The 23326-nt window shown below is 43.8% G+C and overlaps 1 protein-coding gene across 5 annotated transcripts in view; it reads right to left on the reverse strand.

Moving 5' to 3' along the window:
* Positions 1-9416: 9416 nt before the first annotated feature.
* itgb4 (integrin, beta 4) overlaps positions 9417-23326 on the reverse strand; it is a 162042-nt gene continuing 148132 nt past the window's right edge. For 3 of the 5 annotated variants that reach the window (XM_068057841.1, XM_068057840.1, XM_068057843.1), the window contains 7 exons: positions 23066-23191; positions 21082-21228; positions 20292-20480; positions 16448-16603; positions 13505-13669; positions 11793-11909; positions 9417-11470 (listed from right to left, as the gene is read on the reverse strand). In XM_068057841.1, coding sequence (XP_067913942.1) covers positions 11346-11470; positions 11793-11909; positions 13505-13669; positions 16448-16603; positions 20292-20480; positions 21082-21228; positions 23066-23191 — 1025 coding nt within the window. In that variant the 3' untranslated portion in view covers positions 9417-11345. The remainder of the gene's footprint in view (positions 11471-11792; positions 11910-13504; positions 13670-16447; positions 16604-20291; positions 20481-21081; positions 21229-23065; positions 23192-23326) is intronic. The other 2 variants (XM_068057842.1, XM_068057845.1) reach the window with 2 other exon arrangements.

Below are 23326 nucleotides of genomic sequence, written 5' to 3' on the forward strand. Positions count from 1 at the left end.
TTCACAACAGTTTATTTTAATGTAGTGTTGACCAAATTTAAATGCAGGAGTTTGTTGGGGCTGTTCTGCACAACACCCCCCACCCCCCCCCCCCCCCCACCCAAATCCCCACTTTCCCTGGCTGCTGCTGTTTTTATTTTTTTGCTGACTCTGAAAACTCTTTTGGACCAATTGGATATCAGTTGAGACACCATCACTGCTGCTAATGGATGGTTGATGTTGCCGGTAAAATGGGCGCAGGTCTGTTGTCGTTTGAACCAGAATAATTGCATTCCTGCTCCTGAGTTGGGGAATACCAGCAATGGGACCAATTTGATTGTTGGGAATGGATTCTTGTTTTAATACTCCAGCTATTATTTGGGTTCAAGATGAATAACCATTGTGTTGATGAATGGAACATTTTCTAAATAGAGATACATGTTAGTATCAAGCTCAGATACAGTAGGGGTTAGGTGCAGAGTAAAATTCCTTCATTGCAACAGCACTCTACATTGGAGATAATTCCCCAATTGTTCAGAGAATTTCACAATTTTCACACTAACAGTACAAATATTGTGCAAAGAGCGTAGTTCAATTCCTGCTCTTGTGCTGATAGTGGGTCTGGATTGATGAGCACAAAACCAGAATGTTTTCCCTGTTAACCTCAACCTCATGCCAAATGAAGATTTGGATTTATACAGCACCTTTCACAAACTCAGGCCATTCCAAAGAATCTCACAGCCAACTTGGTACAATTTTGAAGTGTAGTCACCATTATAATATAGGAAACATTGCCAGTTTATAAACATGTTTCGGACAAGTGGGAGATAAGGATGGTTTTCTCCTATTTTATCTTAACTGCCCAAAGATGGCATTTTTTAAAAGTGTTTTAACCCCTGAATGTTTTAATGGTCAACAAACAGCCAAATGACACATATTCTCATAAATTTAAAAGATAAATGTTTATTACATAATACCTGAAAAAATATATGCAACTTCAACCACTTTCAGGCACTTATGTATACACACAGAAGAAGTAGAGATTAAAAAAATGTAACATGAGTTGGGGGTCTAATAGTTTAGAAGAGTTCATTGTAAAACTTGCTTGAAGAAAAAAAGCTCCAGGTTCAGGAGGATGAATGTGCTTTAGTCTTCTCTGGTTATCTCTGTTACCTTCAATTGCAAAAGTCTGGTTTGATTTCTCAGGTAGGGAGATGATCTTGGGTCAGTTCCAGTCTCTCTCTACATGTAGTTTTAGATGGGGATCTTAAGCAGTCTCTTTCCTCTTCGGTCGTAAAAGATGGAATCCTCACTTTTGAACTTAACTAAATTAAAACGGACAACACTGATTCTGAAAAGAGTTGAAACTGATGCTGATTCCGAAATGAATTAAACTGATGTGGATTCTGCTCCGATTGTTCCATGTCACCCTGCTGCTTCACTCGTGCGCCTCGTCTGTTTGGGTTTTTTTTTCATGAGTTCATTATGTTGTTTGCAATTTTTTCCTGTGGGATCTTTTATATCTACCTAAGAGGGCAGATAGGTTCTCATTTTAACATGTTATCTGAAAGAGAGCACCTCTGCCAGTGCAGCACTTCCCCAGTATTGCACTGGCATGTCAACCTATAACTTGTGCCAAAGTCCATAGAGTGGGACTTTAGCCATAGCCTTCTGACTCAGTCAAGAATGCTAGCTACTGAGCGATGGTAGACAACTGTTGGGGGGATAAAATTGGTTGAAAAAGCCGATAGCTGGTGCAATAAATGCAAAAGCAGGAAGTAGAATCTGTGGGGTGAGTACTAGAACAGGAGAATGTTGAAACCTGGCCAGTGGAGGAGCTGCTGCATAAAGTGAGTGCTCAGAGTGCGCACTCCCTAGAAGACAAACCTATTTGGGAAGTGGCAACCAGACTGCTGCATGTTTCACTCGAGGTCTGGGAACACACCTTTAAGACATTGCCAAGATAAGCATATCCTCTAGCACCATTTACCATGTATGTAACACCTCTAGATCCTTTTTTAGATCTTGTGTACAGAACTTCAAAGTTAACCACTTGCTCAGTTTGTTATTAATAAGGAAATATTTATTTTCAGTGCTACCAAAACCCCTCATATTTTGGTGAAAGTTAAGAGACTGGTTATTTATTTTTGGTGTGGCTCTTATCACCAAATCACATCTAAATCTGTTTCTCTACTCCTCTGGCACATTCTTCTCCTTTGAACATTTCACCTTTCACTCCTCTCATCTCATTTAAAATCCTTCCTTTCTACTACCTACCAAGTTCCATAAGAATTTTCTCTATGTTCACAACTTTCCTCCTTTGGCCTCCGCACTGGATGACTTCTCATCCTCAGTAATTTCAAACTCCATCTCAACTCGTAATGCTCTCTCCTGCGTTCACTGCTTTCTTATCCTCTCTCAGTTTCTCCCTCCAGAAAAATGCCCCAACCCATATTCATGGCCACCCCCTTGACCTTGCCAAGTCACATGGCCTTGTTATTCCCATTGAATCAATCACAGATAAGGCCATCTCTGATCATTTTCTTGCATCACTCTTCACTCTCATCCCTCCTTCCCGTCTCTATCCCAATCATACTCTTTTGTGTCTGCTCCTGGAAAAAATTCCCCCAATTCGCTTACAGCCATATTTGCAAAATTCCAACACTATAACCTTTAGCCCTCCATTCCCCATGGTATTTTTGTAGCTACTCATTTGCTGAACCGCATACTTACTACCAACAACAAATGCGAAGAGCTCACGGACTTTTTTGTCACTAAGATTGAGTCCGTCTGATCATCTGCCTCTGCCATTTCATAGAAGCATAGAATGGTTACAGCATAGAAGTAGGCCATTTGACCCATCCTGTCTGTGCTGGCTTTCTGCAACAGCAACTCACCTGTTCCAATCCCCTGCTTTTCCCTGTAGCCCTGCAAATTTTTTTCTCCTCAGATAGTTATCCTATTCTCTTTTGAAGGCCTTGATTGAATCTGCCTCCACCATCCTCTCAGGCAGTGCATTCCGGATGCTAACCACTCACCTTGTTACTACCAAGGCGGGAGGAGTGCATTGTTAGTTCATTCCCACTTCTCCACAGGTCACAGCATATCAATAAATTTTACCACTTACCAAAGCAGCCAATTAGATACTCCAATATAAAAGCAAAATACTGCGGATGCTGGGAATCTGAAATAAAAACAAGAAATGCTGGAAATACTCAGCAGGTCTGGCAGCATCTGCGGAGAGAGAAGCAGAATTAATGTTAATTAGATACTCTGTTTGTCCCCAGAATAAAGCACACCAATCAACAACAAAATTAACTGTTTATTATAAAACTAAGTCTTAACCAATAAGAACGTAAATCTATATACAAATTGAGATATTAAAGCTCCTTATTTTTTCCCTGACCCTCATGCACATACATCCAAAAACCGGTTAACTGGGGGAAAAAAGGATTTTTGTTTGCAGCTGTTTCATAGGAATTAAAGGAATAAAGAGCTTAGACTGCCATGATCTGGAATGAAGTTCTTCGGTTTGGTGAGGTGTCCCAAAGTCGAATAGTTGGATGCCACTCAAAACCTTTCCAGGTGAGGTCGATGAACAGTCTGTGTTGGGTAGGTGTTCAAAGAACTTTAACGGTAGAAGGCTTCACATAGGTCTTCCATCAGAGGTGTTGCAACAGGTGTCAGTTCTCGCATTTGATGCAAAAGTGTTTTTAAAGATACAAGATTTCTGCAAATTCAGGGTTACTTCAAAAATGCAGGAGGCAACAGTACCACTTCAGACAAGCTTTTGCTTTTCAAGAGCAAAGATTCTTTACAGAGATAATACTTGTCTGGTTTTTCTGCTCTCCTGGCAGATCCATAACAAATTCCAGTTGCCTGCTTTTGTAAAAACTCACTGGCTTTTAAAGTTCAAAAATGAAACCAAAACCTCCAGAAACAAGTCACATGCCAAGTCATACATTCTCTCTTGTCACAACAGAGGGTAGCACTTAGGTCAACCCCCTCCTGGTTTCCTTGAAATTACCTGTTTTCCATTCCTTGTTTACTAGTTCAACTTTTGTTGAACTTCCTTTCAAAAACATCCATTAAGTTCAGCTATCTTCAGATGTCTTCATGTCCACTGAAATCTTTTTCCAGTTTTTAAAAATATACAATACCAGGTTTTAATACAAAAATGGAAATCCTCGTAACGCTGTTTTTTAAAAAAAAAAGTTTTTCCTTATGACACTGTTGCTTCTTTTGCCAATTACCTTAAATCAGTGTCCTCTCGTTCTGGATCCTTCTGCCAATGGGAACAGCTTGTTCCTATCTGTCTAGACCCCTCATTATTTTGAACATCTCTATCTCTCAGGAGAACAGCCCAGCTTCTCCAATCTATCCACATAACTGAAGTTCCTCATCCCAGGAACTGTTCATGTAAAACATTTTTGCGCCCTTTTTAATGCCTTAACATGTTTTCTAAAGTCTGGTGCTAAGAACTGGACACAATATTCTAATTGAGGCCAAACCAGTGTTTTATACAGGTTTATCATAACTTCCTTGTTTTTGTACTCTGTGCCCCTATTTAAAAAGACCAGGATCCCATATGCTTTATTAACCTCTTTCTCAACCTGCCCTGCAATCTTCAATGATTTGTGAACATATACTCCCAGGTCCCTCTGCTCCTGCACCTTTCAGTTTATATTGCTTCTCTTCATTCTTCCTTCCAAAATGATTCACTTCACACTTTTCTGCATTAAATTTCTTCTGCTATTTCCCTGCCCATTCCACCAGTCTGTCTATCCTCTTGAAGTTTATCACTATCCTCCTTGCAGTTCACAATACTTCCAAGCTTTGTGTCATCTGCAAATTTTGAAATTGTGGCCTGTACACCCAAGTCCAGGCCAATAATACATATCAAGAAAAGCAAGGGTGCCAACATTGACCCCTGGGGAACCCCACATTATACCTTCCTGAAAAGTCTGAAAAGCAACCATTCACAATTACTCTCTTTCCTGTCACTCAGCCAATTTCAAATCCATGTTGCTACTGTCCCATTTATTCCATGGGCTCTAGCTTTGCTGAAAAACTTGTTATATGGCATTTTACAAAACGCCTTTTGTAAGTCCATGTACGCCTCATCAACTGCATCACCCTCATTAAGCCTCTGTTAACTTATCAAAAACCTCAAGCAAGTTAGTTAAACACGATTTGCCCTTAACAAATTTGTACTGGCTTTCCTTAATTAATCCACATTTATCCAAGTGACTATTAATTTTGTCCCAAGTTATCATTTCTAAAAGTTTTCCCACTACCAAAGTTAAACTTACTAGCTTGTAGTTCCTGGGCTTGTCCTTACACCCTTCTTTTGAATAAAGGTGTAGCATTTGCAATTCTCAAGTCCTGTGCCACCACAGCTGTATCTAAGGAGGACTGAAAGATTATAGCCAGTGTCTCTGCAATTTCTACCCTTACTTCCCTAAGTATCCTTGGATGCATCTCATCCAGACTTAGCATCTTTAGTACAGCTAGCCTTTCTAACCTATTTCAGTTTTTAGCCCATCCAGTGTCTCAACTACCTCCTCTTTCACCATGACTTGTGCAGCATCTTCTTCCTTGGTGAAGACATTTAGCACTTCATACATGCTCTCTGCCTCCATGTGTAAATCCCCTTTTAGGTCCCTAATGGCCACACTCCTTTTACCATCCTTTTACTATTTATGTGCCTGTAGAAGACTTTTAGATTCCCTTTTATGTTAGTCGTGAGTCTCTTCTCATATTCTCTCTTTGATTCCCTTATTTGTTTTTTCACTTTCCCTCTGAACCTTCTATATTCAGCTGGTTGTCAGTTGTATTATCCACCTGACATCTATCATATTCACCCTTTTTCTGCTTCATCTTGCTCTCTATTTCTTTCATCATTCAGGGAGCTCTGATCTATTGGTCCTACCTTTCCCCCATGTGGGAATGTACCTTGACTGTACTCGAGTTATCTCCTCTTTAAAATCAGCCTATTGTTCAGTTACAGTTTTGCCTTCCATTCTTCTGCTCCCCTTAACCCTATTCCTATTAAACTGCTGACCATCCAACGTCCCTTCCTAGTTCCTATTTTAGCTAATATTGTTAACAGTTTCTCTCTTCGGGTACTGCTCCTTTCTCCGTCAAATGTACTGTCATCAGCCCTCTCAAAAAAAAAAAAAACCCTTGATCCCATTGTCCTTGCAAACTACCACCCCATCGCCTACCTCTATTTCCTCTCCAGAATCCATGAACACACCACATCCCAAATCTGTGCCTATCTTTTTGGGAACTTCATATTTGAATCCTCCCAATCAGGTTGCCGGCGCTGCCACAGTACCAAAATGGTTCTTAACAAAGTCACAAACAACATCCTATGTGACTGTGGCTGTTGTAAACTATCCCTCTTCGTCCTTCTTGGTCTGTCTGCAACCTTTGACACGGTTGACCACACTATCCTCCTCCAACACCCCTCTGCCACCGTCCAGCTGGAACTGCACTTCTATGGTTCCATTCTGATCCATCTAATTGTAACCAGAGAATCAACTGCACTGGCTTCTCTTCCGGCTCCCAATCTATCCTTGGTCCCCTCCTATTTCTCATCTTCATGCTGCCCCTTGACAACATCATCTGAAAACACAGTGACAGTTTCCACATAGGTGTTGATAACACCCAGTTCTATCTCTCCATCACCTCTCTTGACCCCTTCATTATCTGTGATTTGCCACATTACTTGTCCAACATCCAATTCCGGATGAGCAGAAATTTCTTCCAATTAAATAGTGCGAAGACCAAAGCCATTGTCTTTACAAACTCCATTCCCTAGCTACTGACTCCATCCCTCTCCCTGGAAACTGTCTAAGGCTGAACCGGACTGTTGGCAACCTTGGCGTCATATGTGACCCGAGATGAGCTTCCGATCACATTTCTATGCCATCACTAACAGCGCCTATTTCCACCTATAGAAAAGCAAAATGCTGTGGATGCTGGAAATCTGAAACAATAACAGAAAATACTGGAAATATTCAGACAGCATCTGTGGAAAGAAAAACAGTTCATGACATGTTCCTAAAATGTGGTGACCAGAACTGGATGTGGTACTCTAGTTGTGGCCTGTCCAGAGTTTTAGAAAGGTTCAGTATAACCTCCCTGCTCTTGTGCATAACATCTCTATTTATGAAGCCCAAGATCCCATATGCTTTGCTAAACACTCCCCTGACACCTTCAAAGATCCATGCACATGCACTCCCAGGTGTCTGTGTCTCTGCACACTTTTTAGAACTGTCCCATTAACTCTATATTGCCTCTCCCTATCCCTTCTGCCAAAATGCAGCACCTCACACTTCTCCGTACTACATTCCATTTGCCACTTGTCTGCCTGTTCTGCTAGTCTATCTACATCCTGTTGCAGTCAATTTGTAACATCCTGACACACCTCCATTCGTCTCCTGACCTCATTACAGCCTTGGTCCAAACATGAACAAAGAGCTGAACTCAAGCAAGGTGAGAGTGATTGCCCTTGATGTCCAGGCAGCATTTGACCAAGTATGGCATCAAAGAGCCATAGCCAAATTGAAGTCAATGGGAATGGAGGAAAACTCTCCATTGGTTGGAGTCATACCTGGCACAAAGCAAGTTGGCTGTGGTTGTTGGAGGCCAATCATCTCAGCCCCAGGACATTGCTGCAGGAGTTCCTCAGGGTAGTGTCCCAGGCCCAACTATCTTCAGCTGCTTCATCAATAATCTCCCTTCCATCATAAAGTCAGAAGTGGGGATACTCACTGATGATTGTATGATGTTCAGTACCATTTGTAACTCCTCAGATACTGAAGCAGCCGTGTTCATATGCAGCAAGACCGGGACAACATTCAGGCTTGGGCTGATAAGTAGCAAGTAACATTCACACCACACAAGTGCCAGGCAATAACGATCTCCAACATGAGAGAATCTAACCATATTCCCTTGGCATTCAACAGCATTACCATTGCTGAATCCCCCACTATCAACATGCTGGAGGTTACCATTGACCAGGAGCTGAACTGGAGCAGCCACATAAATACTGTGGTTACAGGTGCAGGTCAGAGGTTGGGAATCCTGCAGCAAGTAAATCACCTCCTGACTCCCCAAAGCCTGTCCACCAAATACAAGGCACAAGTCAGGAGTGTGATGGAATACAGTCCACTTGCTTGGATGAGTGCAGCTCCAACAACACTGAGGAAGTTTGATACCATCCAGGACAAAGCAGCTCGCTTGATCAGCACCCTATCAACCACCTTAAACATTCACTCCTTCCACTACTGATGCACAGTCGCAGCAGGTTGTACCAAATACAAGATGCACTGCAGCAACTCACTACGCCTCCTTTGACAGCATCTTCATAACCCGCAACTTCTTCCACCTAGAAGGGCAAGAGCAGCAGATGTGTGGGAACACCATCATCTGCAAGTTCCCCTCCAAGCCGCGCGCCATCCTGACTTGGAAATATATCGCTGTTCCTTGACTGTCGCTGGATCAAAATCCTGGAACTCCCTCTCTAACAGCACTGTGGGTGTACCCGCACCAGATGGACTGCAGCAGTTCAAGAAGGCAGCTCGCCACCACCTTCTCAAGGGCAGTTAGGGATGAGCAACGCTGGCCTAGCCAAACAGGGGACAAACAGGCCACACACAAACGGGACAAACAGGCCACGCACAAACGGGACAAACAGGCCACACACAAGCAGCAGTCCCTTTAAGATGCAAGCATGTGTGGCTGTGGAGTTATCTTAAGGGACTGCACAGTGAATCAAACAGGCAGCGCACAGCAAAGGGGAATTAGAGGGGACATTACCCACTACTCTCCGAAATATCTGTGTCCTCTAATACTGGCCTCTTGAGGATCCCATTATTACATTAAAGGTGCTACATAAATTCAAATATTGTCATTTATCTCACCTGCTGATCTTACATTAGCTGCTGCATTTGCCTAAAAGTACCACACCTGCTGATTCAGCACATGGTAAGAATGTGCTAAGGCACGATATAAATACAAGTTCTTCAATTTTTTCAGTGAATCAAGGAATTACAGAGCTATGTTCAGTTAATGGAGTTGAGCAGGCTTGAGGGGTTGAATTCTCATAGAAACTCCTATTCACATGTTTACCCTGTATATATTTGTGCACTTGTGAGGTTTCTACTCGTAGGAAGTGCAAATTTGCCGAATTGGAACATTGGCCACCCGTAGGGAGAGAGTTCCGGAGAAGCTGGCGCATGAGAGGCTTTGCTGTTGGTATACTGGCTGGGTCTGTTGGATTGATACTATATGCAGAAATGCAGCAACAGCTCCTGAATTCAAGGGCGCTCCAATTAAATGCTCGCTTTACGTTTTCTAAATACTGTGCTGCTGGAGAAAGTTAAAAAACAATATTACTGGGAAAGAAAAGAAAATCGAGACCAGTCTATGAGACAGTTATATATTATAAGTGCAGAAGAAGCATTTCATTACATGTACAAAAACCCATATCAGTGTTTACAAGGAGGGGTTCACCGGATAAGCCATATGCAGAGCAATCTATGGCCAACTCCACCCCTGACACCATTGTTCCAACATTTTTATTCAGTTTGTGTCACCCCCTCCTCTCCTGACAGTGCTGACTTTTGCTGGGTACAGTTCCACCAGTGGCCGGTACCCACTGGTACCTTGGCCCAAGTGTCCAGTCTTCAGCCCGATCCAGAGCTCACCCACTAACCACAGTATGCATGGGATAGCAATCAGGTGCAGGATCATCAGCACATTTCCCTCTCCACTCCCCCCAATGTGAACAATTGTAGCCTGCAATGGCACCAGGTCTGCCCCAGCTGAGACTAGACCTGGAATTAAACATGGATCTGTCAGGCTCCATACAATATAACCTTAACTAAATGAGTCTTTGGAGGGACTGAGCAATACAGATCTGCACTAGCTGGATTGTGGGACAGTTAAACCCAAATCTATGGCATTTGGATAGTGTGCAGTACTGTCGGAAAATTCCAAAAATATAGCCCAGAGACATTAGAATATAAATACATGTTTAGTATCGAAAATGTAAACTTTTTAAGAGCTGTTGTAGCATTTTGGTCGCACAGTATAAAAATTGCCAAGTAGTTGGGAGGCGGTGCAGTGGATTTGATATGTTTCTATCCAATATGGAGGATACAAGAAGCAAGCGTCGCAGTTCAGCACCTGATTGGGTAGGGGAGATACAAAACTTTAGGAGCCATCCCGCTCTCTGTGTCAGGAAGCTCAGTCTCCACAGACGCTGTACATTCTGTGTAAATCCCAACATTCCATACAGTCCTTAAACCCAAGCATTCACTAGCTCTCTGTGAATCCCAGCGCACAGGACAAGTGTCTCCGTGGTGACGGGGAGTTACTGGAGCTTGCTGCCATTTGTGGCAGATCCAGAGTTGATAAAGGATCTGTAAGTTATGAGGGCCTTTTACATGAGTGGCAACTCAGCACCAAAAGTGGGATGAGTCAACAGTGCCTGACAAGACCTCAAGTCATTGAAATGAAAACAGCAGGGAAACACTGGGGGACACAGGATGTGTTACCTACAGGCAGAACAAGTGTTACTCTCACAATCAGAGGGCACTGAGTTACTCCCCGAGGACAGGAAATAACTCAAACCCTAGAACACAGGGAATTACTCGCATACTCGTAGAACAGAGTGTTGCTCTAAACATGTAGACTCCAGAGGATTGCTTTCACACCCACACAGCAGAATTACTCATTGAGACTTGAATCAAATTCACATTGAAAGTTTTCCTGCACATTCTACAAAAATTAGTTGTTTATAGCTGGGTGGAAAAATAACTACAGTGAAGGTTTGGTGTTGGATACACGTGACCCAAAGCGTGAAACAAGTGGTGCAATGGCCAAGGGAAATTTCTGATGGTGATGACAAACCCCCTGCACCAAACAACTGCAAAAAGAGCTGAGAAAGAACACATGAATCTTCAGTGTCCTTGTCTGCATCCTGGGGAGACTGGAGTCAGGGCAAATCAACTGGATTGAGGGTGAGGTAAAGTTTCGAGGCAGTATAAAATTTGGACAGATTTCAGGATAAGGTGAATGCAGAGTCTCCCTTGATTGAAGTTCATCTTCAATAGACCAGAAAACATTACAGGATATTATAACAGTGCCAAGTAATGCCAACCCAATGTACAAGCAGGATCAAACATCCATCATAACTGTCCATCTTTATCCCTTTTTTCTAAGGTGCTGACAAGCTAAGAGGCAGGCAGAGATTGGGGCTGCTTCAGAGATCTTTCACTGGTGCGGTTCGACATAAAGAATCTGCAGTAGTCAGTACAGAGTGTGAGACTTTGTGGGACCTAGTCCATGGATCAGGCCTCATAGAACTTCCTCTCCATCTGTTTGGTGACTGTTCCACTTGTCATCATTGTCCGAGTGATCTGTTGGGTGATGGATGTTCCACCTTCCATTCTTTGTGTCGTGACACTCATTCCTTCTGAAAACCAAACCAGTGAATTAGTTTCAGAGCAGATCAGGAGACCCAGATATTCAGTATTAGTATAGTGACCGAGTCAGGGGAAAGGGTAGTACACCAGGCAGAGTACCACACCAGGTTGGTTACCACTCCTAGCTGGGTGCCACTCCCAGCTGGTTACCACATTAGGCTGGTTACCATAGCAGGCTCAGAACCACTCCTGACTGGGTACCACACCAGGCTGGATACCAGGCTGCGTACTGCAAGAGACTGAGTACACCTTTATTCGCTAGGCCAGTTTTAATTATGTGGGGTTATGACAGCAAATGCAGTCAGGACATACCTGAGAATAAGGGGTCGATGGTGGAGTGCATCAGGCTAGTCTGTGTGCTCATATTTCCAGGTACCGTATATCCCTCATGCCTCATTACCATCTGCTTACTGTACTCAGAAAGGTTTGCTAGGAAACAAAATCAGAACATGGCTATTACAACATGGAACAGAAAAGGCCACTAGGAACCATCAACATCCTTCCATAAATATGTCGAAGAAATGTTGTACAAAGGTTTTCACCATATCCTTCAGTGCCCCCTCACAAGGTCCCACACACCCTCCTCATTAGGTACCTCAGTCTTTTCTCACCAGGTCCCTCAGTTCCATATCACCGGGTCCCTCAGTCCCTCCTCACCAGGTCCCTCACTTTCTCCTCACCTGGTCACTCCCTCCCTCCTCACCATGTTCTTTCTCATCATATCCTTCAATCCCTCCAGTTATTTCTTGACCACACATAAACTGTCTATTCTATTGTTCTAATATAAAAGCAAAATACTGCAGATACTGGAAATCTGAAATAAAAACAAGAAATGCTGGAAATACTCAGCAGGTCTGGCAGCATCTGTGGAGAGAGAAGCAGAGTTAACGTTTCAGGTCAGTGACCCTTCACCAGAATTGGCAAAGATTAGAAATGTAATAGGTTTTAAGCAAATAAAACAGGGGTGGGGCAAGAGATAACAAAAGTGAAGGTGTTGATAGGACAGGATCACAGAGAATAACTGACCAGAAGGTCATGGAGCAAAGGCAAACAGTATGTTAATGGTGTGTTGAAAGACAAAGCGTTAGTGCAGAGAGGGTGTTAATGGACAGAAAAATGAACAGCCCTGGCCCAAAGCACAAACTTGAAAAAAACAGTGGTTATAAAAAAGGAATGATGAAACAAACTAAAATAAAATAAACAAATAAAAAAAACTAAAAATAAAAAGGGGGGCCCGTCATGCTCTGAAATGATTGAACTCAATGTTCAGTCCGGCAGGCTGTAGTGTGCCTAATCGGGAAATGAGATGCTGTTCCTCGAGCTTGCATTGACGTTCACTGGAACACTGCAGCAAGCCCAGGACAGATATGTGGGCATGAGAGCAAGGGGGGAGTGGGTGTTGACATACTGTTTGCTTTTGCTCCATGACCTTCTGGTCAGTTATTGTCTGTGACCTTGTCCTATCAACACCTTCACTTTTGTTATCTCTTGCCCCACCCCCACTTTATTTTGTTTAAAACCTATTACATTTCTAACCTTTGCCAGTTCTGATGAAAGGTCGCTGACCTGAAACATTAACTCTGCTTCTCTCTCCACAGATGCTGCCAGACCTGCTGAGTATTTCCAGCATTTCCTGTTTTCATTACATTGTTCTCACTTGGTAGTTTCTTCCACAGCTTAAATGTGCTTTGGTGAAAAATGTTGTCCAAAATTCTCCTTTATACTCTCCATTTTCTAATTTTTAAATGTTATCTTTACAGATTCATATTGTCAACAACTGGAACATTGCACAACCCCTCCACCACTGCAACCGTACGTATGTATGAAGGAAGGTAGGTAGGAAGGAAGGAAGGTAGATAGATAGATTGATTGATTGCCTGTCAAATTAACTGTCTGGCCAAGGGCTCAGCTGTTTAAGGCAGTGACTAATAAACAGACCAGAAATATTCAGGGCATTAGAGACAATTGTATGTGATGTATTCATTATTACCGAGTGATACCTCGCTTACTGTGCTGACTCCTACCTCCATCCTGTGACTCGATGGTTATTATCCCTTCACGCTCTGGACCATAACCTTGTGTCGTCCTTGCTTGAACCTTGAACTTATATGGAACATTTTCACTGAGGTGAGGCACCATCAGTGTCATTTCTACATCATCACCCTCCACTTGATAGGTCTTGATCTCATCTGTTGGAGGAATTGAGATACAATGTGGGCCAAGTTGTTAAGGTTTTTTTGTTAACCGCAGTCTGGCATCTACTGATACCAAACACTCGGAGCCACTCCAGCAGAGAGAGAGAGAGAGAGAAATAGCTACACGACCATATCAGAGCAGGGGGTGGGGAGGGTGGTGCTGGTGGGGGTGGTCACAGAGACTGATACCAACTGGATCATACTAGGGGTCATAGAGGGCGATACCGACAGAAACAGACCGGGGGTCATAGAGAGTGATACCTACAGAAACAGACTGGGGGTCACAGGGAGTGATACCTACAGAAACAGACTGGGGGTCACAGAGAGTGATACCTACAGAAACGACTGGGGGTCACAGAGAGTGAGACCTACAGAAACAGACTGGGGGTCACAGAGAGTGATACCTACAGAAACAGACTGGGGGTCACAGGGAGTGATACCTACAGAAACAGACTGGGGATCACAGAGAGTGATACCTACAGAAACAGACTGGGGGTCAGAGAGGGCGATTCCTACAGAAACAGACTGGGGGTCATAGAGAGTGATACCTACAGAAACAGACTGGGGGTCACAGAGAGTGATACCTACAGAAACAGACTGGGGGTCACAGAGAGTGACACCTACAGAAACAGACTGGGGGTCACAGAGAGTGATACCTACAGAAACAGACTGGGGGTCACAGAGAGTGACACCTACAGAAACAGACTGGGGGTCAGAGAGGGCGATACCTACAGAAACAGACTAGGGGTCATAGAGGGCAATACCTACAGAAACAGACTGGGGGTCAAAGAGAGTGATACCTACAGAAATACACTGGGGGTCATAGAGAGCGACACCTACAGAAACAGACTGGGGGTCACAGAGAGTGATACCTACAGAAATACACTGGGGGTCATAGAGAGTGATACCTACAGAAACAGACTGGGGGTCATAGAGAGTGATACCTACAGAAAGAGACTGGGGGTCACAGAGAGTGATACCTACTGAAACACACTGGGGATCGCAGTGAGTGATTCCTACAGGACCATACTTGGGGGAATCGCAGAGAATGATGCATACAGGAACAGACTGGGGGTCACAGAGAGTAATACATAAGAACATAGGAGCAGGAGTAGGCAATTCAGGCCGTCGAGCCTGCTCTGCCATTCAATATGATCATGGCTGATCATCCACTTTAATGCCTTTTTCCCACACTATCCTCATATCCCCTTATGTCATTTGTATTTACAAATCTGTCAATCTCTGCTTTAAACCCACTCAATGACTGAGCTTCCACAGCTCTCTGGGGTAGAGAATTCCAAAGATTCACAACCCTCTGTGTAAAGAAATTTCTTCTCTTCTCTGTCCTAAGTGGCTTCCCCCTGATTCTAGACTCCCCAATCAGGGGAAATATCTTAGCTGCATCTACCCTGTCTATCCCTTTCAGTATTTTGTAGGTTTCAATGAGATCACCTCTCATTCTTCGAAACTCTAGAGAATATAGGCCTAGTTTCCCCAATCTCTGTTCATAGGACAGCCCCACCATCCCGGGAACAAGTCTGGTGAACCTTTGTTGCATTCATAAAAATATATATAGAAACAGAGTGGGGGTCACAGAGTGATACCTACAAGAACACACTGGGGGATTCACGGGGAGTGATACGTACAGGAACACACAAGGAGCAAGGGTCACAGGGAATGATATCTACAGGACCACACCGAGGATCACAGGCAGCGATACCTATGGGAACATGCAGGCACTGTTACCTTAGGAGTCAGCAGGGCCATTGAAGTGCTCCTCACAGCAGTGTATTGGGTGAAGAAAGTTAAGGAGGAGGGAGCTTCAGTCCAAAGAATGGAATATTTTCTCTGTGTTTTCCTTCTGACAGAAAGAATACTCCTAAAGCCTCAAAAATGTTGAAAATACTGGAAGTTCAAAGCAAGTTTGGCAGCATGAGTGAAGAGAGGTTAATATTTTGGGTGGAATCATCTACCTCCAAGATATTAACCTTTCTTTTCTTGCTCAGACTTTGACTGACTGTCCCTGTGGATTTCCAGCATTTCCTGCTTTTTTCTTGGTTTTGACTTTTAAAACTTTGCTTTTGCAATGACTGCAGTAACAGAATGAAGAGAACGAGTGTTAGTGCATCGTAAATACCCTGTTGCATCCTTCAAACAAGGCAAGTCTGACAGGTAAAGTTCACCTGAAAGCACCTTGTCAACCTGTAAGGATGAGACTGCCTCACAGTTTCATCATCTGTGAAATATCCCAACTTTAGTTAATGGAGGTAGCCTTGTGATATGGGTTGGAAATTGTTGGGAGGTAGGAGACAGAGAGTAGGGATTAAGGGTGTGTACTCAGAATGGCGATGTGATAAGTGGTGTTCAACAGGGATCTGTACTGAGGTGTCAGCTTTTCACCATATTTATTAATGACTTGGATGAAGGAATAGAGATTTGGATATTTGTTTGCCGATAACAGTTAAGTTAGGAACATCAAGTTGTGCTGATGGGAGCAGAATTTTATTTTATTTGTCCTTGGGACGTGAGGTGGCTGGCAAGGCCAGCCTTTATTTTCCATCGCTAATTACCCTTGAGAAGGTTTAATGTTTCATTTGAAGGACGACACCTCTGACAGTGCTGCACTCCTCAGTATCAGCCAGGATTTTGTGCTCAAATGTCTGCAGTGGGTCTCAAACTCACAACCAGAGGTAAGGCTGCTATGAATTGAGCTAAGGTCGTAACTTCCTGCAAGAGAAACAGGTGATTATTAAGGATTGTTTTGGTGCTTACCTTGCCCATCCAATGGTTCACAGGTCACCAGGTAGCCCACGATGTCTCCATTTGGTTTACGGGGTTTCTCCCAGCTCAGTTTGAGCAGCTCAGAGTTAATGGCAGTAAATACCAGGGGTCCTGGAGCACTGGGTGTGCTTAATGTGAAGGGAGAGCCTGCAGGGAAAGAACAGGGGCAGTTAGGATGTATTCCATTACTCCAACAGAGCAGAACTGCACTCATCAGCCTGTAACGCAATAAATTACCAACAGCTACCGCAGCAAGGTCATTGCACCAGGTCCCTGATAGCACAGTTGATGAATGCCTAATGGCGTGTAGCCACACAGGTCTACATGGTCCCAGGTTCTAACCCCTGGTCCATGCCGAGTTATCTTACCTCAGCTAGGCTGGACGTTGGGGTCAGTAAAATTGTACTCAACACTCCTGGGCTAGAATTTGGGCCAGCGTTCTCAATCCTGACCACTATCCAATGACCCTCGCTGCTTGGAGCATGGGTGTTGGACAATGACTGATGGCAGGATCACATTCAGTTGTGAAGCCATCACTGGTAAAACAGTCTGTCAGTTCTCACCATCTAGGCTCAAAGGTGAAGGATGGTCATTTGAACAGCACTGACTGCAGGTCGACCTGTACAAGGAGCAGGTGCCTTCAGAAGAGAACAAGCAGAATGAAACAGAAGAGATTTTTATGTTGTCAGCTGTCCTAATTTATTCTCAGAACCTCAAAACTGTGAGCAGGAATCTGAATTTACATTTAGAAAATGCTTCCCAAAGCTCTTCATATCCAATGATTACTTCTGAAGTGTAGTCACTGTTGCAGGGTAATTCAGCATGGGATCTTATACTTTCACAGGCTGCCAGGGCCTTCACGTAATGATTCATCTGAAAAACAGCATCTGTGACAATGCAGTGCTCTCTCAGTACCGCATTGGGGTGCCAGCCTGGATTATGACCTTAGGTCTTATAATGATACTTAAACCCATGACCTTCTAACTCAGAGGTGAAAGTGCTACCAGCTGAACCAAGCTGGACTTCTCACCTCCTCCAGTTTTCCCTTCTTCCTACTATCTACTGGCTTTTAAAACCCAAGGTTGGCATCATTACTACTTTCTGATTTACTTCATCTTTTTTCTTAATCTGATTTATGAGAAAGTTCTAGGGATGAGAGACTTCAGTTACGTGGATAGATTGGAGAAGCTGGGGTTGTTCTCCTAAGAGGAGAAGGTTGAGAGGAGATTTGATAGAGGTGTTCAAAATCATGAAGGCCTGGACAGAGGAAATGAAGAGAAACTGTTCCCATTGGCAGGTGGGTCGAGAACCTGAGGACACTGATTTAAGGTGATTTGCAAAAGAACCAGAGGCGACATGAGGAAAAACTTTTTTACACAGCAAGTGGTTAGGATCTGGAATGCACTGCCTCAGAATGTGATGGAGGCAGATTCAATTCTGGCCTTCAAAAGGAAATTGGATAATTGCAGCAAAAAAATGCAGGGCTGTGGGGAAAAGGTGGGGGAGTGGGACTAGCTGAGTTGCTCTTACAGAGAGCCGGCACAGGCCGAATGGCCTCCTTCTGTGCTGTAAGATTCTATGAATCTTTTTAAACTTTACTGGTGTCCTGCACTATATGTACCTGTCAGTCAACAAAGCTTAACCAAATCTAAGGTTGTGGGTAATGGTTATGGTGCTCAATTGGTGATCCTGATGTTGTGGAATCAAATCCCACCATGGCAAGTTGTTAAACTGAATTAATTGACATATTCTAGTAATAACTATCATTGTAAAAACCTATCTGGTTCACTGGAGTCCTTCAGAGAAGGGAACCAGCGACCCCTACACAGAACCAGCCACCCTGACACAGAACCAGCCACCCCGACACAGTTGTTTCTTAACAGCATTTAAATAGTTTGGCAAGCCACTTAGTTGTAAAGACAACAATGACACTACTTAAGGTACATCACCACCTTCTCAGGACAATGAAGGGGATCAATAAATGCCGGCTTTGCCAACAGCACATGAACAAACAATTCAAAAATATAGATATTGGGAAATTGGTCTTTTACTCGCGAGCCTTGACAAATTGGTGACTGTTAAATGAATTGACAAAAATCAGGGAGTATTCACCAATCTGAAGAATAGTCCTACACCTTGCAGTATAGGTGACACATGGTGGGTCTCTCCACTCTGCAACTTGATGGAAAAAACTGAATGAATGAATACTTCTACAAACATAGCACGAGCACCAACAAGAGATCAGGATCACTCGCATGGTTCTCGGACTGGGTTTAGATCATTGGGACCTCAAACAATGGGCCTGAAAGAAAAGAAACAAATGACTTGCATTTATATAGCACCTTCCACAACCGCAAAGTACTTTACAGCCGATTAAGTACATTTGAAGTGTAGTCACGGTTGTAATCACTATGTTGTAGTCACGATGTGACTTTGATCATGATAAACTATCCTTCTTGACCTGTCTACAGCCTTCAACATAGTTCACCACACTGTTCTCTTGTGCCTCTCCTACATCATCTGGCTGGGTGGAACTACCCTTGCCTGGTTCTGTTCTTATCTATCAAATCGTAGCCAGAGAATCACATACAATGGCTTCTCTTCCCACTCTCACACCGTTAACTCTGGAGTCCCTCAAGGATCTATCTTTGGCATTCCCCCTTATTTCTCATCGACATGCTGCCCACTTGGCAACATTATCTGAATCACAGCGTCAGGTTTCACATGTAACACTGAAGACATTCAGCTCTACCTCACCATCACCCCTCTTGACCCATTCACTGTCTCTAATTTGTCACACTGCTTGTCAGACATCTAGTATTGGATGAGCAGAAATTTCCTTCAACTAAATATTGTGAAGACCAAAGCTATTGGCTTTGGACCTGCCACAAACTCCGTTCTCTACACCATCTCCCTGGCAACTGTCTGAACCTGAGCCAGACTGTTCACACCTTGGTTTGTGTTTGACCCAGAGATGAGCTTCTGACTGCATATCTGCTCCAACACCAAGACCTCCACCTCCGCAACAGAGTCCAACTCTGCATTGGCCTCAGCTCATCTGCTGCTGAAACCCTCATCCATGCCTTTGTTACCTCAAGACCCACCATTCCACTGCTGTCCTGGCTGACCTTGTATCTTCCACCCTACATAAACTTGCGCTCATCCAAGACTGTATCTTAACTCACTCCAAGTTCCGTTACCCATCACCCCTGTACTTGCTGACCTCTATTGGCTTCTGCCTTAACTTTAAAATTCTCATCCATTTTTAAATCCTGTCTTGCCCCTTCCTATCTCTGTAACCTCCTCCATCCCTACAAGCTGTCCTAATATCTCTTTCTGTGGTCCACTGCCAAACCCTTGTGAAGTGCATTGAGGCATTTTGCTATGTTAGAGGCACTATATAAATGCAAGTTTTAGCAGTACTAATGTATGAAGGCAGCAGTCAATTGACACACAGCAAGGTCCCACAAACCTTGTGATAATGGTGTTGTTTGAGGGCTAAATAAAGATAAACATGCATTAGAGAAGTCAAGCCAACTTTAGAATTATTTTTCTCCAATCCTTGCTTACTTTGGTCTCTTGAATTGGCCCAACCTCCTGTCATATGGCGCAACACACCAAGTTATTTAATGAGTACACACTCCAAGTGGCTTGTCTCATGGCATTACATTTAACTCAGAACAAATCTAAGTTTGTGTAGATTAAAGAGAATCCTCCAGGATTCCAGATTGTACTCCTTACCCCCGTAACAATGCAACGCTTCATTCTTCACTAACAGCAACTCACGGAAATATATCGAGGGCAGGTCCCTCAAGCTGGTCAGTCCGACAATTACCTGGGACTGGGCTGAGAGGGCTCAGCGGGTCCACCTTCGATTCAATGGTGATAACTCCTTCTCGCTCTGGACCCCACCCCTTTTCACTCAGAGCCTTGACCTTGAATATGTAGGAGTAGTTGGGTAGAAGATCATTGATGATCAGGGAATTTTCATTGGGGTTCGAGATTCCAATTGTTTTAATTTCATCTGGAAAATCATAAGAAACTGAGTCAGTTCAACTTCATCACATCATGGCTAGAACAAAATCACATCTCAAAAACAATCACACTCTCTCTTCTCACATGCTTTCTGATAGCTTTTGCATTTACATGTCAGTTACCCCAACTCCTGTCTGCCTTGGTTTGTCCAAAATACCTCTTACTTCATTGATTTCAGCTTGCCTTGGGTCAGCACAGGTTCACCTTAGAATTGGGAGTCCCCTCTGCCCTAATTGCATGGGGGTTGGGGGGGGGGGGCGGGGTTCATCTCCAGAGCCCATATATTTGTCTGCCTGTACCTATAATCTGGTCTCTCTATGTATATCTCTGTCTCTTCCTGTACATTGGTCCTTCTGTATATGTGTATGTCTGCCTCTGCCTATATACCAGTCACTCTGTTTGTCTATGTCGCATTCTCTACAAACATATTCGATTATTTTTCATTTCTAATCTGCAATGTTAGACATTGAGAAACTGCCACCTTCCCATCAAACCACGCTGGGAACCAGTTCAGACATTGAGAGAGTCGGTGAGGTACAGAGCTTCCGTTGGCGGCTGTGGTTCACGGATTGCAGTGAGACAGTACTGACCTCCCAGAAGAGGTTGGTACGTGACTTGATAGCCCAGGACCTCCAGGTCACATTGAGGTTTCTGCCAGCTGACTTTCAATGAGGTTGCTCCGAGCGCAGAGAACACAAGTCGAGTTGGAGTGTCTGGGATCCCGGGAGATCTGTTTTCTGCAGGGAAGAAGACAGAGAAATAAATGCAAAAAAGTGGGAAAGTCTCAAATTAGATGAACATTCAAACATAGGCCACTGCAGTGTTGGAGCTGACATTCTGCACAGGCAATAACCCTCTTTATGGGCCTTGTCTAACATCCTAAAACATCTATCCAGTTGACCAAAGCCCAAAGTTCTGCAGCTTCATGTCTGCAAAAGTGATGTCATGCCAGCAGTGGAGTGGGCCCATTTACAATACCCACCCCTTAGATGTCTATCGGTCATGGGGCTGGCCACAGAATAAGCTGTTAATGATGTCACGCAAATGGGTAAGATATGTCATCCAAAGTATTCCCTCCATTTGCGCCTTTGCAGTACTGGATATCATGGTTGACTGCTGGAGTCGGCCATTGGTAAGAGCATGGTGGGGGTCTGGGTGAGTGGCACTAATTAGCTATTAAAAGGTGTGGGTTCATGAAAGCAATCGATGGGTATGGAGGAGCTACTGGCAATTCTGCAGCGGAGGGGATTCCCCGAATGGCAGGAGATCCTGTTGGGTTATACAAATACCACCTGATCGGGGGCTTGTGCGATGGGAGTCCAAGGGGCACATCCATGAGGCAGGTGTTCGCTCTAGTCCAACCTCAGTGACCCTCCCCCACCCATCCAAGAGTTTAAGGCAGAATCAGAATCTTCGAGTTGGTCTGCAGTAAGATCAGTTTCCAATGCTGAGAGCTGGAGCATAAGGGCTGTTACCTACAGGGACTCTAAGCCTCCAGTGGTTATTATTATTCTTTAATTGTTGTGCTTTTGAAATCTTGCGCTGGAAAATGGAACACTTTACAATTCAAGCACCTGGTGTCAGCATCAAATACTCCCAGAGCAGGTACAGCATGAGTTAGATACAGAGCAGGCGCAGGGGTGGGGGGTGGGATCGGGGGTAAAGCCCCCTCGACACTGTCCCATCAAGCATGCCCAGAGCAGGTATGGGCACTGGTTAGGTACAGAGTAAAAGTTCCTCTACACTGTCACAACTGCAAGTCTAACCTATTGCACTATTGAGACATTTCCCATTTCCCTTACGAGTCATCCTATGGCCATTTAGAAAGATTGCAACATCAAGATAAACATTGATGTCGGACTCCCAAAGGGACTGCAGGATGGTGAATTGGTGAGTTCAATGTGCAGAATTTAAGATTCACATCCTTGTGTTGAAATCACTCCATGTCCTCAACCCTCCCTATCTCTGTAACCTCCTCCAACCCTACAACTCTCTGAGATATCTGCACTCCTCCAATTCTGACCTCTTACGCATCCCTGATTTCCTTCACTCCACCATTAGTGGCTGTGCCTTTAGCTGCTAAGGGTGTAAGCTCTGAAATTGCCCCCTAAACTTCTCCTCGCCACCTCTCTGTCCTCCTTCAAGACATTCCTTAAAACCTATCTCTGACCAAACGTTTGTTCATCTGCCCCAACGTCTCCTCCCGTGAATCAGTATCAATTTTTGTTTAATAATGCATCTGTGAAGTGCCTTGGGTTGTTTTATTACGTTAAAGGTACTATATAAATGCAATTTGTTGTTGTTATTCAGGTAGACCGAGAGACTGTTTTTTTGAGCTGTGGGCTTCTAGGAATTAGGTTGACATTAACCAGAACTCATTAATATAGTTGGTAGAGGAGATTCACATCCCATCAGTCTGGGTGGATTTGAGCTCAGGGTCCAGAGGTACAAAGCAAGTACCTAAACCATTGCATTCCACAGGTCCCATTGTAGGTTTCTTCAAACATTAGCCCAGGCTGTAATAATTGTGAATAAGAAACTGAATTTATGGAAATGTATTGGAAGAAGCCTAACCATGTAGAACCATCTCCAGGTTCTCAAGAGCAGCATTTACATCCTCGGATTCAGTGCGTCTCCTCCCTCCAATCATCTGCTGTGTGATCGTGTAGTTAACTCCCTTCTTTCCATACATTGGTGTTTCTGCACAAACAAACATCTATCAGGAATTCAGGAAACCAGTACTGGAGCAGTCAGAGATACCCAAGTCTTTCCAATCCTTAAGTCCTGAAGGTGCTGCTTTTGTCTGGGGTACAGTTCCACAGTCTCTACCTCATG

The sequence above is a fragment of the Heterodontus francisci genome, chromosome 26 (genome assembly GCF_036365525.1).
Source record: "Heterodontus francisci isolate sHetFra1 chromosome 26, sHetFra1.hap1, whole genome shotgun sequence".
Lineage (NCBI taxonomy): Eukaryota > Metazoa > Chordata > Chondrichthyes > Heterodontiformes > Heterodontidae > Heterodontus > Heterodontus francisci.